This window comes from Somniosus microcephalus, chromosome 30 (genome assembly GCF_052327205.1).
Source record: "Somniosus microcephalus isolate GS21.2 chromosome 30, FLI_Smic_1.0, whole genome shotgun sequence".
Classification (NCBI taxonomy): Eukaryota; Metazoa; Chordata; class Chondrichthyes; order Squaliformes; family Somniosidae; genus Somniosus; species Somniosus microcephalus.
Window position 1 is genome coordinate 19,180,083 of NC_141016.1, and position 13,911 is coordinate 19,193,993.

At 47.3% G+C, this 13,911-nt stretch overlaps 1 protein-coding gene across 3 annotated transcripts in view; it reads left to right on the plus strand.

Moving 5' to 3' along the window:
• The window catches only part of LOC147097984 (disintegrin and metalloproteinase domain-containing protein 9-like), a 141,373-nt gene that overhangs the window by 88,740 nt on the left and 38,722 nt on the right, over nucleotides 1-13,911 (plus strand). For all 3 annotated transcript variants that reach the window (XM_085971177.1, XM_085971178.1, XM_085971179.1), the window contains 3 exons: nucleotides 2,445-2,537; nucleotides 7,262-7,457; nucleotides 8,618-8,723. In XM_085971177.1, the coding sequence (XP_085827303.1) occupies nucleotides 2,445-2,537; nucleotides 7,262-7,457; nucleotides 8,618-8,723 (395 nt within the window). The remainder of the gene's footprint in view (nucleotides 1-2,444; nucleotides 2,538-7,261; nucleotides 7,458-8,617; nucleotides 8,724-13,911) is intronic.

A 13,911-nucleotide genomic window follows, 5' to 3' on the forward strand; every position in this document is an offset into this window, starting at 1 on the left:
TCTTGGTTGTACATCAGTCAAAAAGGTAGTTAAATCAAGATGAAGTTCTGCTGTGTATATTTAAATAGGCTTGGGTAGAAATGTAATAAATTGGTCATTGGCCCTGATCTAACCAGACAAACTGGTTTTAATTGGCATTCCACTGTGTGTCCACAGTTGGATTCAGTGAGTTCCTGATTCCAGCTGTGCCATCTGGAGGCCGCAGTGTGGGGTCAGGACATTACAGGAACGCTTTTCTTTATGCCGACTTATTTGATTAATTGTATTACTTTGCCCGCTCCTCCTTTGACCCCCCCCCTTCTGTCACTTGCTGCTCAGGTGGGAGTGGGATTCGCGAGCCCACAGCTATTGCATGTCGTTGCTGCTTCTGTTGCCGAGCTTGGACAGTGTCAATGACGCAGGATCCGCCCTCTTTCCGCCGAGTGCTTTCACTTCTCCCAGGTCTATCTGAGACAACAACAACAGCTTGTATTTATATAGCGCTTTAACATAGTAAAACGCCCCAAGGCGATGCACAGGAGTATTTTAAGACAACAAATCTGACACCGAGCCACATAAGGATAAATTAGGGCAGGTGACCAAAAGCTTGATCAAAGAGGTAGGTTTTAAGGAGCGTCTTAAAGAGAGGTAGAGAGGTTTAGGAAGGGAATTCCAGAGCTTGGGGCCCAGGCAGCTGAAGGCACAGCCGTCAATGGTTGAGACTGGCAAAATGATTGGGATTCAACCTCAGGAGTCCAAGTAGAGCCATTATTTCTGTGCCGTAGTTATTAAACTGCATTTGGCATCATTTTATCGGATAATATTTTTGAAAATGATAGATGGAAATAAGGGTATTACCTCAAAATGATTTGAGCACAATACAAATGTGGGAATCCGCCAATCCCGAGCTCTCTCCCCAGCTGGGAGCCCTGCGTGAAGGCGCATGGGTCGGAGAATGGTTGTATCGCTATTGCCCAGCCATGTTCCCTTTGAGTAAAGCCCTCAGATGGGAGTAAACTATCCCTGTTTTAATCCTGTGGCATTGATCTACTTGTATAGTGTGCCACAGAGTGGCAGGATGAGGTATTGCACCCGCAGTCCTTCTGCTCCAACTGGGCGAGTCGATCTTGTGCCTCGAATTGCCACCCCTTGCCAATAATTGCCACCCCTTGCCAAGTCCAGAATTGGAACAGGACAGCAGGTGGGATCGTGGCTTGGGTTCGAGCATTTTGTTTTGCTGATGAAGAAAATTCATTAAAAACTGTAATTTAATGATTTCTTTCTATTATGAAACACTGTATTAAGTGGAAACAATAGACTTTAAAAGTTTTGCTGTGCGGTTTATAGCATTCAAAAAATTCAAAAAACCCACGTTCTCTACTTTCAAGCTGGTCAGGTAGCAAACTTATTTGAACAGGCCTTGTGGCAGAATTTAGAATGACATTGGGCGAGGAGCGATGCTCCCTCTAAGGAGAGGTGTCGCGCAGCCCGCTCATAAGAACATAAGAATTAGGAGGAGTCGGCCATTCGGCCCCTCGAGCCTGCTCCGCCATTCAATCAGATCATGGCTGATCATCGACCTCAACTCCACTTTCCCGCCCGATCTCCATATCCTGTGATTCCCCTAGAGTCCAAAAATCTATTGATCTCTGCCTTGAATATACTCAAAGACTCAGCATCCACAGCCCTCTGGGGCAGAGAATTCCAAAGATTCACAACCCTCTGAGCGAAGAAATTCCTCCTCATCTCAGTCTTAAATGGCCTACCTCTTATCCTGAGACTATGCCCCCTAGTTCTAGACACTCCAGCCAGGGGAAATAACCTCACAGCATCTACCCTGTCAATCCCCTTCAGAATCTTGTATGTTTCAATGAGATCACCTCTCATTCTTCTAAACTCCAGAGACTATAGGCCCATTCTACACAATCTCTCATCATAGGACAACCCTCTCATCCCAGGAATCGATCTAGTGAACCTTCGCTGCACCGCCTCCAAGGCAAGTATATCCTTCCTCAGATAAGGAGACCAAAACTGTGCACAGTACTCCAGGTGTGGTCTCACCAAGGCCCTGTACAATTGTAGCAAGACTTCCTTACCCTTATACTCCAACCCCCTTGCAATAAAGGCCAACATGCCACTTGAATATGCCTTGTGGCGGAATTTAGAATGAGATTGGGCGAGGAGCGATGCTCCCTCTAAGGAGAGGCCCTGCGCAGCCCGCTCACCGGCTTTTCCTTTGTAAGTTCCTTTCCACAGAAATTTAAAGGGACCATGCCGAACAAAGCACAGCTCGCAGGGAACATTGGCGAGGAGGAGTTGATGATGGGTTTGGTTTTTCGGTTGGGGAAGTGGGGTGTGAGGTGCGTAAAAGGAGGATGGCGGCTGCTGGTAATTTTGATCTGCGGTCATTTCAATGATGTTGCATTTGGCACACTGAAGCTGATGGCTCTTTCCATATTTCTTAGGAATGCGAAAAAGATCCTTGTTGTGAGGCCTCCACCTGTAAGCTCAGGTACGGAGCACACTGTGCATTTGGGGTCTGCTGCAAAAAATGTAAGGTGAGTGCTTGGGGACCTAACAAACTGGAGTGAAGTCATTTACCTTATCGCACATTCCATTTTTTAAACTGATGATTTCAAAAGGTAAAAAAGGAAAAAGATAGGTTTAAAGCAGAGCGCGTCGGTGCTGTGCGCAGAGCCAGTACGGTACAAACACAATAGTTTGGCATTCCGTACGCTGCAAGTGGAAATGGAAAGACTTGGCAGAGTGTAAGGGATGATGAGAGGGGTGGCCCCATTTCCTGTGAAACTGGAATCAACACCATCGTTTGAGATGGTTCTGCATGACCAATTGCGGCCAAGGCTGCAGTTGTCACAAATTTAAAAAATGAATGGTCTTGATAGAGTAAATAAGGAGAAACTGTTTCCAATGGCTGAAGGGTCGGTAACCAGAGGACACAGATTTAAGGTGATTGGCAAAAGAACCAGAGGCAACATGAGGAAACATTTTTTACACAGCGAGTTGTGGTGATCTGGAATGCGCCGCCTGAAAGGGCGGTGGAAGCAGATTGAATCGTAATATTCAAAAGAGAATTGGATAAACACTTGAAGGGAAAAAACTACATTTCCAAGGGGAAAAAGCAGTGGAATGGGACTAATTGGATAGCTCTACCAAAGAGCCCACACAGCCACGATGGGCTGAATGGCCTCCTTCCGTGCTTTAACATTCTATGATTCGATGAAAAGAAAGACTTGAATAAATAAAATGCCTTTCTGGTCATCCCAAACTGCTTCACAGCCAATGAAATACTTTTGAAACCCAAGGGTTCTGTAGGCAAATTCCACAAACAGGTGGTGTTGGTTGAGGGATGACCTCAATACCTTTCCTAAAATAGCGCTTAAACATCCACCTGAACATTACAGCTGAGAGATGGCCGTGCTGCCACTAAACAGAACTGAGACTGGAGGTAACCTGAAGGTTGAAGGTGGATTTGCCAGTTGGAGCGAAACGATGCACACAAGACACACATTTGGTGGTAGAGAAACAGATGGACTAGATCAGTCTCCTCTACATTGGGGAGACCAAATGCAGATTGGGTGACCGCTTTGCGGAACACCTCCGTTCAGTCCGTAAGCGTGATCCTGAGCTTCCGGTCGCCTGTCACTTTAATTCTCCGCTCCACTCCCTCTCTGTCCTCGACCTCTTACACTGTTCCAATGAAGCTCAACGTAAGCTCGAGGGACAGCACCTCATCTTTCGATTACGCACTTTACAGCCTTCTGGACTCAACATTGAGTTCAACAATTTCAAACTATTAAAGGGACAGGCCCCATAATTTTTTGACAGATGAACTGTCAGTGTTTGATAGCATTGAGGTGCTGTCAAACACTGACAATCACTGTCCAAAGGTGAGCCCTTGCACCCAGGCTCACCAATGACTCTCTCCTTAGGAGAAAACAGATGGCAGCTGCATGTGAGATTGCAGAAGCCATCTGTCAATTCTCCCGATCAGATGAGGCTTCAAAGAAACATCAAATCTTGTCACCTGTAGATACGTATAAACAATAAAAATATTTCTCACTACATTCTCTCACCTGTCATACTTACCTGTGCACAATTGCACCCATCACACTACCTCTGCAGCTGTCATTTGCACACTTACTCTGCAGAAGACCCACAGCTCACCTCGCTGACCCTGGTGGGGTTTCCTGCCATCGGGAAGCCTGCAGCAGCAGGCTGAAAATGGGGAAAAGCCTGTAAACTGCCTGTTAACAGGCAGATAATTGGCTCTAATCCCCTTCCTGCCACTAGGAGACGGGTCCCTGCTCGAGTTGGGGACCTGCCTCCCGGGAAGATGGTTCGGAGGCAGGTTGGGACCCGCTCCCAATTTTTCCCATTTTCCCAGCAGACCCACCTCCTCAGGGCTGGGAAAATCCATCCCTTAATCTCTCCTGCCTTCCACCCTATCACAGACCGTCCCTTTTGTTCCTTCCTCCCTCCCCTCCTCCCCCCTCTCCCAGCCTCTGCGCCTGCTTAAAACCTGATACATCCCGAACTTTTTCCAATTCTGACGAAGGGTCACAGACCTGAAATGTTATCTCTGTTTCTCTCTCTCCACGGATGCTGCCTGGCCTGCTGAGTGTTTCCAGCATTTTCTGTTGTTAGGACAAAATCAGTTGTTCAGTTGGCGAGGAACAGCACAATTAATTGGAGACCAAAGTTGAATTCCTAATGACGTAATAAAACTCACTACACACTTGGTTTGAGTATAAAGCAAGGCTTTAATCAACTTGTTTCAGAACATGGAGGTCTAGTTGTATTTCACTAGTTCCTTGTCTTACAAAATGTCCCTGACAAGCTGGGGCCGACACCCGAGTAGTTATACCCCTTGGACGGCGCCACCAGCTGGCCGTCCAGTGTTATTTCACAGGTAGTTTCTCAATGATGAGATTTATGACACCCAACTTGGCGAGACAATGGGCAAAGTGGAAGTTAAAATGTCAAAATAGACACGGATTGGGAAGAGAGCAAGAAGTAACTAGCAGAGAGGCCGATCCAGGAGAGAGGGCGGGCAATGAACACAACAGGGAGGGTCAGACCTGAAAGTAGATCGAGAGCAAAATGAGAACTTGGCAGTGAACATTCAACGTGATGGGAGGTTCCATGTATGTATGTATGAGTCAGGAGAGGGAACCCACTACCAGAAATAGCAGCAATCTCTATTTTTACATTTATATATATAAAGAGCAGCCAATCAGTATTTGCATCAAACTGACCTTCATCAACTGCTTAACTGCACTCACTTGGTTTGCAGCCTCTTCAGAATTAATCACTGAAATTACAATCCTGTATCTTGTTTCCAGGCAACTACTCATTCAGTTACACAGAAATTATTTTTATCTGTTGTGATCAACCACCCCCTAGACCAAAGGGTGCGTTAATGCAGGAAGGGGGAGAACACAAGCACAGTCACAAGATTGGTCTATGAAAAACAGCCGTTAGCTGTGTTTTATTTTTAGAATACGGGGAAAAAAGGTTCACGTCTGGCAAAATCCAAAAACATATGACGTTCACAAAAGAAACATAGCAGACCTCTCTGTGGCAGCCACAAGCTGGTCCTCACCCTCACCCTCACCCTCACCCTCACCTTCTCCTCAGGCACCGGCCCGGTACTGGCCTTCTCCTCAGGTACTAGCCTTGAAGAGATGCACTAGTTTGCCTTTTGAACTCGTGAGCTAATGGGTAGATTTGCCTCAGGTGTGTTGGAGGTGGGTGTGGCCGTCACCTGAATTGGAGTGAGAGGGGGGCTTACCGGCGAGCTCGAGCTCTTTCGTGACCGGTGGGCGCCGCGGGGACTGGAGTGCGTAGTCGGGTTAAATAATCAAATTTTAATTTGATTGGTTAAGTTTTGTTTAGGGGTTTATTGGGCTTTTTGTTACAGTTTATTTGTTTAATGACTGTTTTTGGGTTTTACAAAAAGAGGGAGAGGGGGGCTTACCGGTGGGCGCCGCGGGGACTGGAGTGCGTAATCGATTTAAGTAACCAAATTTTAATTTGATTTGTCAAGTTTTGTTTAGGGGTTTATTGGACTTTTTGTTACAGTTTATTTGTTTAATGTATTTTTTATGGTTTAAACACAAAGAGGAGAGGGGGGCTTTGTCTCCATCTGGTGGCCACATACCGTCCATCCACCACAAACCGCCCCCATAGCTCACACTGTGTATAAGCGCTCTCAAAATTGTCTTAAGGATTGAAAACATGGGTCAAGAACATTTTACGTTATTTATGAAACTGTTGTTCTACCCTCTGTAAACTTGAGGTCATCCAAAACACGGCTGCCCGTGTCCTAACTCATACCAAGTCCCGTTCGCCCATCACCCCTGTGCTCGCTGACCTACATTGGCTCCCGGTCCGGCGACACCTCGATTTAAAAATTCTCTTCCTTGTTTTCAAATCCCTCCATGGCCTCACCACTCCCTATCTCTGTAATCTCCTCCAGCCCCACAACCCCCCCCCTAGATATCTGTGCTCCTCTAATTCTGGCCTCTTGAGCATCTCTGATTTTAATCGCTCCACCATTGGCGGCCGTGCCTTCAGCTGCCTGGGCCCTAAGCTCTGGAATTCCCTCCCTACACCTCTCCACCTCTCTACCTCTTTTTCCTCCTTTAAGACGCTCCTTAAAACCTACCTCTTTGACCACCTGCCCTAATATCTCCTTATGTGGCTTGGTGTCAAATTTTGTCTGATAACGTTCCTATGAAGCGCCTTGGGACATTTTACTACTTTAAAGGCGCTATATAAATGCAAGGTGTCATAAATCGCAACTTCTACAAGAAGTAACTCAGGAAGTACTACTGAACGGCCAGCTGAGGGCGCCGTCCGAGGAGTATAAATACTCGGGCGTGGGCCCAACTTGGCCAGAGACAATCTGGAAACAGGAAGCTAGTGACTACTAACTAGACCTCCATGTTTTGTTACAAGTCGATTAAAGCCTTGCTTTATGTACAACCAAGTGTGTAGTGAGTCTTTATTATGTTACAAGGTTTTGTTGGTGGTTTGAGAAACAATCATAATTGATTTGGGGGGGTGGAAGGAGAACGGGATCTCAGGAATCTAGTTCGAAGATTGCAGTGTTAATCTTGTGTAGTTACAGAATATAGTAAGTATGCACATTGTTGCTTCTTGTGTAGTGTTCTGTGCCTGTCTGAGCTTTACCATGTAACTCTTGTTTGTTCTTCATCTCTACCGCACTCCCTCCTTTCACCCTCCACCCCCTCTACAGTTCATCGCTGCTGGAACAGTGTGTCGAGCATCTACAAGTGAATGTGATCTCCCCGAGTACTGCAACGGAACAAGCCACATCTGCCAGGCCGATGTGTTTGTGCAGAATGGGCACCCTTGTCATAGCAACGATTCATACTGCTACAATGGAGCATGCCAGAGTTATGACGGCCAGTGTGTGACTTTGTTTGGCCCAAGTAAGTCCTCTAATATGTGTCTTTTATCACAGCTTTAAAATATACTTCACAAGGATATTAACCTTTCTTTAAATAAGTACAACAAAATTATTTTCAATGGCCTGTGAAACTTGATAGTTTGCATTTTTTTTATATCCTTAATTCTGGTTCAAATTCTTCTACCTCCCCACCATCAATTTGTGCATTATTCCAGGACTTTGACCCTGCAATGATGTAGGCATGGTAAAATAATCTCCAATTCAGAATGGTGTGTGACTTAGAGGGGAAGGTGGAGGTGATGGCGTTTCCAACAATACTTGGTCGTAGAGGCCACGGGGCTGGGAGGTGTTGTTGGAGTAAGCTCGATGAGTTGTTGCAGTGCATCCTGCAGGCAGCACACATTGTAGCCACAGTCCAGCGGGCTTAGCAGGCCAATTAAGGGGAAGCTGGTTACAGAGAACGTCAGATTTTTGACAGATGAATTGTCATCGTTTGACAGCTCTGGGCAGCTGTCAAACACTGACATTCTCTATAGTTTGATGAGTTCTTGAATTCAAGACCTCATCAAACCTCTTTCTTTTGTAGAAATGAGATGGTTGCTGCATTGGAGAATGCAATGGCCATCTGTCATCTCTACCACGGAGGTGCGAGACTTTCCGCATCCCCAACTCTTGAAGCCTGCAGGAAGAAACAAAGGTAAGTAAACTTTTTCTAACACTTTCCACTTACCTCAGATACTCACCTCTCCACACTTGCACCCATCAGTCACCTCCACAGCACACTTTTGGACCCCCCCCCCCCCCCGACTTCCGCAGACCCACTACTCGCCTCAGTGAACCTGACGGGTTTCGGAGCCTTTGGGAAGCCCACACTTGTGTGGGTAAAATGGGGATATTCCTCTTATCTGCCTGTTAATTACCTGTTAAGTGGCTGTAATCCCTTCCCGCTCCAAGGAGATGAGACCCGGCACGGGACGGCTACCCGCCTCCTGGCAAGATGGCACGGAGGTGGGTTGGGGGGGCGGGTTGAGCACCCGCCCCCAGATTCTGCCATTTTCCCGGTAGTCCGCTGGCAAGATCGCGCCCCAGGTGATTGCAAGCTATGGGGCGTTTGATTTTTCGGGTGGGGAGGGGGAGGCGAGGTCTGTTTTTATTCTCATCCATTTTATTTTTAACTTTCAGATGCAAAAGCTGCTCCACATACGTGTTTTCAGGAAGTGAATTCTAAAGGTGACCGATTTGGAAACTGTGGGTCAACTGGTGCTGGGTACAAGAAATGTGAGATCAGGTACCTTTTCCCGTTTAAGTTTACTTCTGCGGAATTGAGCTCTCAGTTGGTACACGTCAGTCTATTCCGTAATTCAGTGACGGGAGTAACATGCATAAAAGCTGCTGTGGATTAATTTTGTAAGGACCAAGTGGTGATGGTATTTTGTTTTGTCCGATAACCTATTATTTGTGTTTCCTTCAAATATGTTTTTTTCCCATTTATTTTGTTTCCTAACGTTTCCTCTTGAGCAATGTGGGTTTGAATGGTTCTAGTCAAATATAAGGATGCTGATTGAACCTAGATTTTAAAAACAAGTAGCAACATGTTCTTAAATAACAACAAAAAACGCTGGAAACACTCAGCAGGCCAGGCAGCATCCGTGGAGAGAGAAACAGAGTTAACGTTTCCGGTGACATTGGGGAGACCAAACGCAGATTGGGCGACCGCTTTGCGGAACACCTCCGTTCAGTCCGTAAGGGTGACCCTGAGCTTCCGGTCGCCTGTCACTTTAATTCTCCGCTTCACTCCCACTCTGACCTCTCCGCCCTCGGCCTCTTACACTGTTCCAATGAAGCTCAACATAGGCTTGAGGAACAGCACCTCGTCTTTCGATTAGGCACTTTACAGCCTTCCGGACTCAACAATTTCAGACCCTAACCTCTGCCCCTATTTCTTTTCCATTTTTTTTCTCGCTCTCACATGGCAGCTGTCGATCATTCATCTAGAGCCATCTTTTGTTTCTTAACTTGTCCCATTACCATCTCCTTTTGCCTTGCACCATCATCCCTTTTGTTTCTTAATCTCTCCTGCCTTCCATCCTATAACAGACCTTCCCTTTGGTTCTTTCCTCCCCTCCCCCCTCTCCCGGCCCCTGCACTTGCTTAAAAACCTGTTCCATCTCCAACTTTTTCCAGTTCTGACGAAGGGTCCCAGACCTGAAACGTTAACTCTGTTTCTCTCTCCACGGATGCTGCCTGGCCTGCTGAGTATTTCCAGCATTTTCTGTTGTACAGATTACTACTCAGTGCTATATACAGGTGTGGTCACTGCCGGTACTACAGTATACATGAGCTGTAAAAAGTAGTTCCCCCCTTAAAGGTATATACATTACAATTCCTCCCCTTTTAGATTAACAGTACCATAACACTCATTTAACAATTAAATATCAAACTAATTACAATTAACACTTAACATACAACGTTAGCAGAAAATAGTCCATTTATATATTCAGTCTTTGGGGAGGCTTCCTGATCCTTTCTGGATAGTGCCTTTCCCGAGTGTCTCACTCTTGGTGCGGAGGCGATTCTGGCACCCTGTCGTCGGTTGGGTCATCAGCTTCCGATGCTACTGTTTCTGGGGTAGATGCGACCTGTACGTCGGGTTCCTCACCAGGTACGTATGGGCGAGGCATGGGGTTGACTTGTTCCTGTGACTCTAGGTTCTGGTCAGCATGGCGTCTCACGATGTTCTCCCCAACGTCCACTGTGTACATTAGTGGGCCCTGCCGTGTGCATATCGTTCCTGGCTGCCATTTTTCTGTTCGGTAGTCGCGGGCCAAGACTGGTTGCCCTACATTGAAGCTCCTTGTTTGCTTCTCATGGATGTGCTGGAATTGCTTACTCTCAACATCTCTTTGTACATTTGGTCTGAGCAAATCCAGGCGAGCTCTTAACCTTCGGTTAAAGAACATCATGGCCGGGGCCTGGTTGGTGACTGCATGTGTCGCATTCCGGTAGGCGAACAGGAAATTGTCCACCTTATGCTGCAGTGGAATGTTGTCATTGTACATAGCCTTTATTGCCTTCTTAAAGGTTTGTACGAACCTCTCAGCCAATCCATTTGTGGCTGGATGATACGGGGCGGATGTGTAATGCCTTACCCCATTCTTCTGCATAAACCTCCGGAACTCTTCAGACACAAACTGTGGTCCGTTATCGGAGCAAATCTGTTCTGGCAAGCCATTCCTGGCAAAAATGGTCCGTAGGACTGCAATAGTTTTCTCCGTGGTGGTGGAGGGCATTTTGATGACCTCAGGCCATTTCGAGTGCGCATCCACAGCTATTAAAAACATTGAGTCCATGAATGGACCAGCAAAATCAATATGCACCCGTTGCCATGGAGATGAGGGCCACTCCCATGGGTGTAGAGGGGCATGTGGTGGTGCATTTTGGACTTTCTGGCATCCTGAGCAGCTCTTGGTCAGGTCCTCGATTTGTTTATCGATTCCCGGCCACCACACATAAGCCCTGGCAAGGCTTTTCATTTTTAACCCTCCCAGATGACCCTCATGAAGCTCATTGAGCACTCTATCCCTTAACTTGGGTGGAATTACCACTCGGGATCCACACATCAAGGTCCCCCGGCACACTGACAGCTGTTCTCTTCTTGTCGAGAATGCTGGCAACAGTGAGTCGCCATGTGTTGGCCATCCCTTCACCGTCAAATCATATACCCGAGACAGTGTCGGGTCATTTCGGGTCTCCTTTTCTATACGAGCGTTAGTTACCGGTAGGTATTCAACTATAGTCGAATGTAATATTTCGATAGGGTCCACTGCTGGTGCTTCCTCCGCAGTAGGCAGTGGCAGGCGTGATAGCCCATCAGCATTTCCATGCTGTTTCGTGCCCTTATATTCAATCTCATAGTGGTGCGCCCCTAGAAAGAGTGACCATCTTTGTAGTCATTGCGCAGTCATCACAGGAACGCCCTTCTTCAGATTAAAAATGGAGACAAGAGGCTGGTGGTCAGTCAGCAAGGTGAATTTCTGCCCGTGCAGATAGTGATTGAACTTATTCACTCCCCACACTAGGCTGAGGGCCTCCCTGTCAATCTGGGCATAGTTACGCTCGGCTGAGGTTAGTGATCGTGACGCAAAGGCTATTGGCCTCTCTGAGCCGTCCGAGAATTTGTGCGACAGCACCGCTCCAATGCCGTAGGGTGACGCATCACACGCCAACCGAATTGGTAGTGCTGGGTTGAAATGGGCCAATACCTCTTTCGATGTGATTAGTGTTTTGCTCTTCTGGAAAGCTCGTTTACATTCATCACTCCACTTCCATGGCACTCCAATTTGCAATAGGGTGTTCAGTGGGTGTAGTATTGTAGACAAATTTGGCAAGAACTTATGGTAGTAGTTTACCAGCCCGAGGAATGACCTCAGTTGTGACACGTTTTCCGTTGCTGGAGCCTTGACTACTGCCTCTATCTTTTCTGGGGACTTATGTAACCCCTCTTCATCGATAACGTGGCCACAATACGAGATCTGTTTTTTAAAAAACTCGTATTTGGGGCGGTTAGCTCGGAGCCCATATTCCTTCAATCTAGTGAGCACCTGCTCCAGGTTGGCGAGGTGATCACTGTCATTTTCGCCCGTGACCAGGATGTTGTCCAAATAACACTGGGTCCCTGGGATCCCTTGCAGGACTTGTTCCATTGCCCTTTGCCAAATAGCCGGAGCTGATGCTACCCCGAATACCAGCCGGTTGTATTGGTAGAGACCTTTATGGGTGTTGATTGTGAGGTATTTTTTTGATGCTTCTTCTACCTCCATTTGCAGATACGCCTGGGCCAGATCAATCTTAGTGAAGCGTTTCCCTCCAGATAGCGAGGCGAAAATATCTTCAATCCGCGGAAGTAGATATTGTATGGTGTGAAGGACCGGGTTCACTGTTACCTTAAAGTCCCCACAGATGCGAACCTTCCTTGGTTCCCCAGGCGTGCTGCTCAACAACTTTGTCATCACAGGGACGATGGGTGTAGCCCACTCGCTCCAGTCTACCTTGGACAGTACTCCTGAACATTCCAAACTCTCCAGCTCTGCTTCGACGGCTGGGCGGATCGCATAAGGTACCGGTCTGGCCTTAAAAAATTTTGGGCTTGCGTTTTCTTCGATTTTAATTGTTGCTGTCATGCCTTTTAGTGTTCCGAGTCCTTGCTGGAACACTTCTTGCGCGTCGGTTAGGATCTTTGACAGTCGCCCAGGTGTGACGTCGTCGTCATTTTTGGCAGCCACAGTCAGTGCTTGTATGGAATGCCAATCCAGCTGTATTTTCCGGATCCATTCACGTCCCAGTAATGGTGGTCCTCCATCTTGCAATACCTACAGGTCTAGTTTTGGTGTTTCCTTATCGTTATATATAACGGTCACCCTTATTTTTCCTTTGGCGTAGACCTTTTGGCCCGTGTATGTCTTCAAAATAATTTTTGTGTCTCTCAAGGGTATGTGTGAGAATAGCCGCTTGTGGTCCCGTCAGTTTATGACTGTTAGGGCTGATCCTGTGTCCAATTCCATTTTTACCTGGACTCCTGCTATATTGAGAGTGACCCAAATGGTTCGGTGATCCTCCGTTTTGATCACATTATGTAGTTTCAGACAACTCAGCTCCCTGTTTTCGGAGTCGGTATCACACTTTTGTTCGTTTGAACTATTCTCCATCACCTTATGTACCTTCTTGTACTTTTCTTTTGGAGATTTCTTATTGCTGGTTTTCTTTCCCGACCTGCAGACTCGTGCTATGTGTCCTACTTTTCCACGCTGTCTGCACACTTTGTCTTTGAACCAGCAATCATTGTGGTCGTGTGTTGTTCTGCCGCAGCGATAGCACTTCTCTGTTCTGTATGACATTTCGTTTGTGCCATATTCTTGCGGTCTCTGTTGTATCTCTGCAACGCCCCGTGCTGCTGCTTCGTGTGATACTTCAATGCGGGTTTCTGCGCATCTCTCTCCCTCTCCTCGACGCTGCTCGGCCCCTGAACACCGGCTGTGCCCTGTGCGCTCTGCCCTATCTCTCTCTCTCTCTCTCTCTCTCCCGTCGACGCTGCTCGGCCCTTTGCTGTGTCGCACAGTCGGGCTCTAGCCCGCCGCTGTCCGGGAAGGGTCTGCGCACTACCTGTTGCCAGCCCGTTTCGCTGGACCACCGTGACTGGAAAGCCAAGCCTGGCTCTCAACAGCCTCCCCTGCAATTCTCGAGTCTCTGCTGGATGACTGGGCGGTTGCCCGTGGTCGACGCCCGTGTCTCTGGCCTTGACCTCCAATCTACTGGTCTCCAGGAACGAATCCCTGGGAGGTGATGTAGAGTTGCAGGTAGGATCGAATTTGCCTCGTCGCCAATGTTGTGTCCGTCAGTAGTAAGACACAGACTGCAGGAGAACGGTACAACAGGTGTTTACTCAACGTGGCTCACTCTGGAACTGACTGTACAGATTA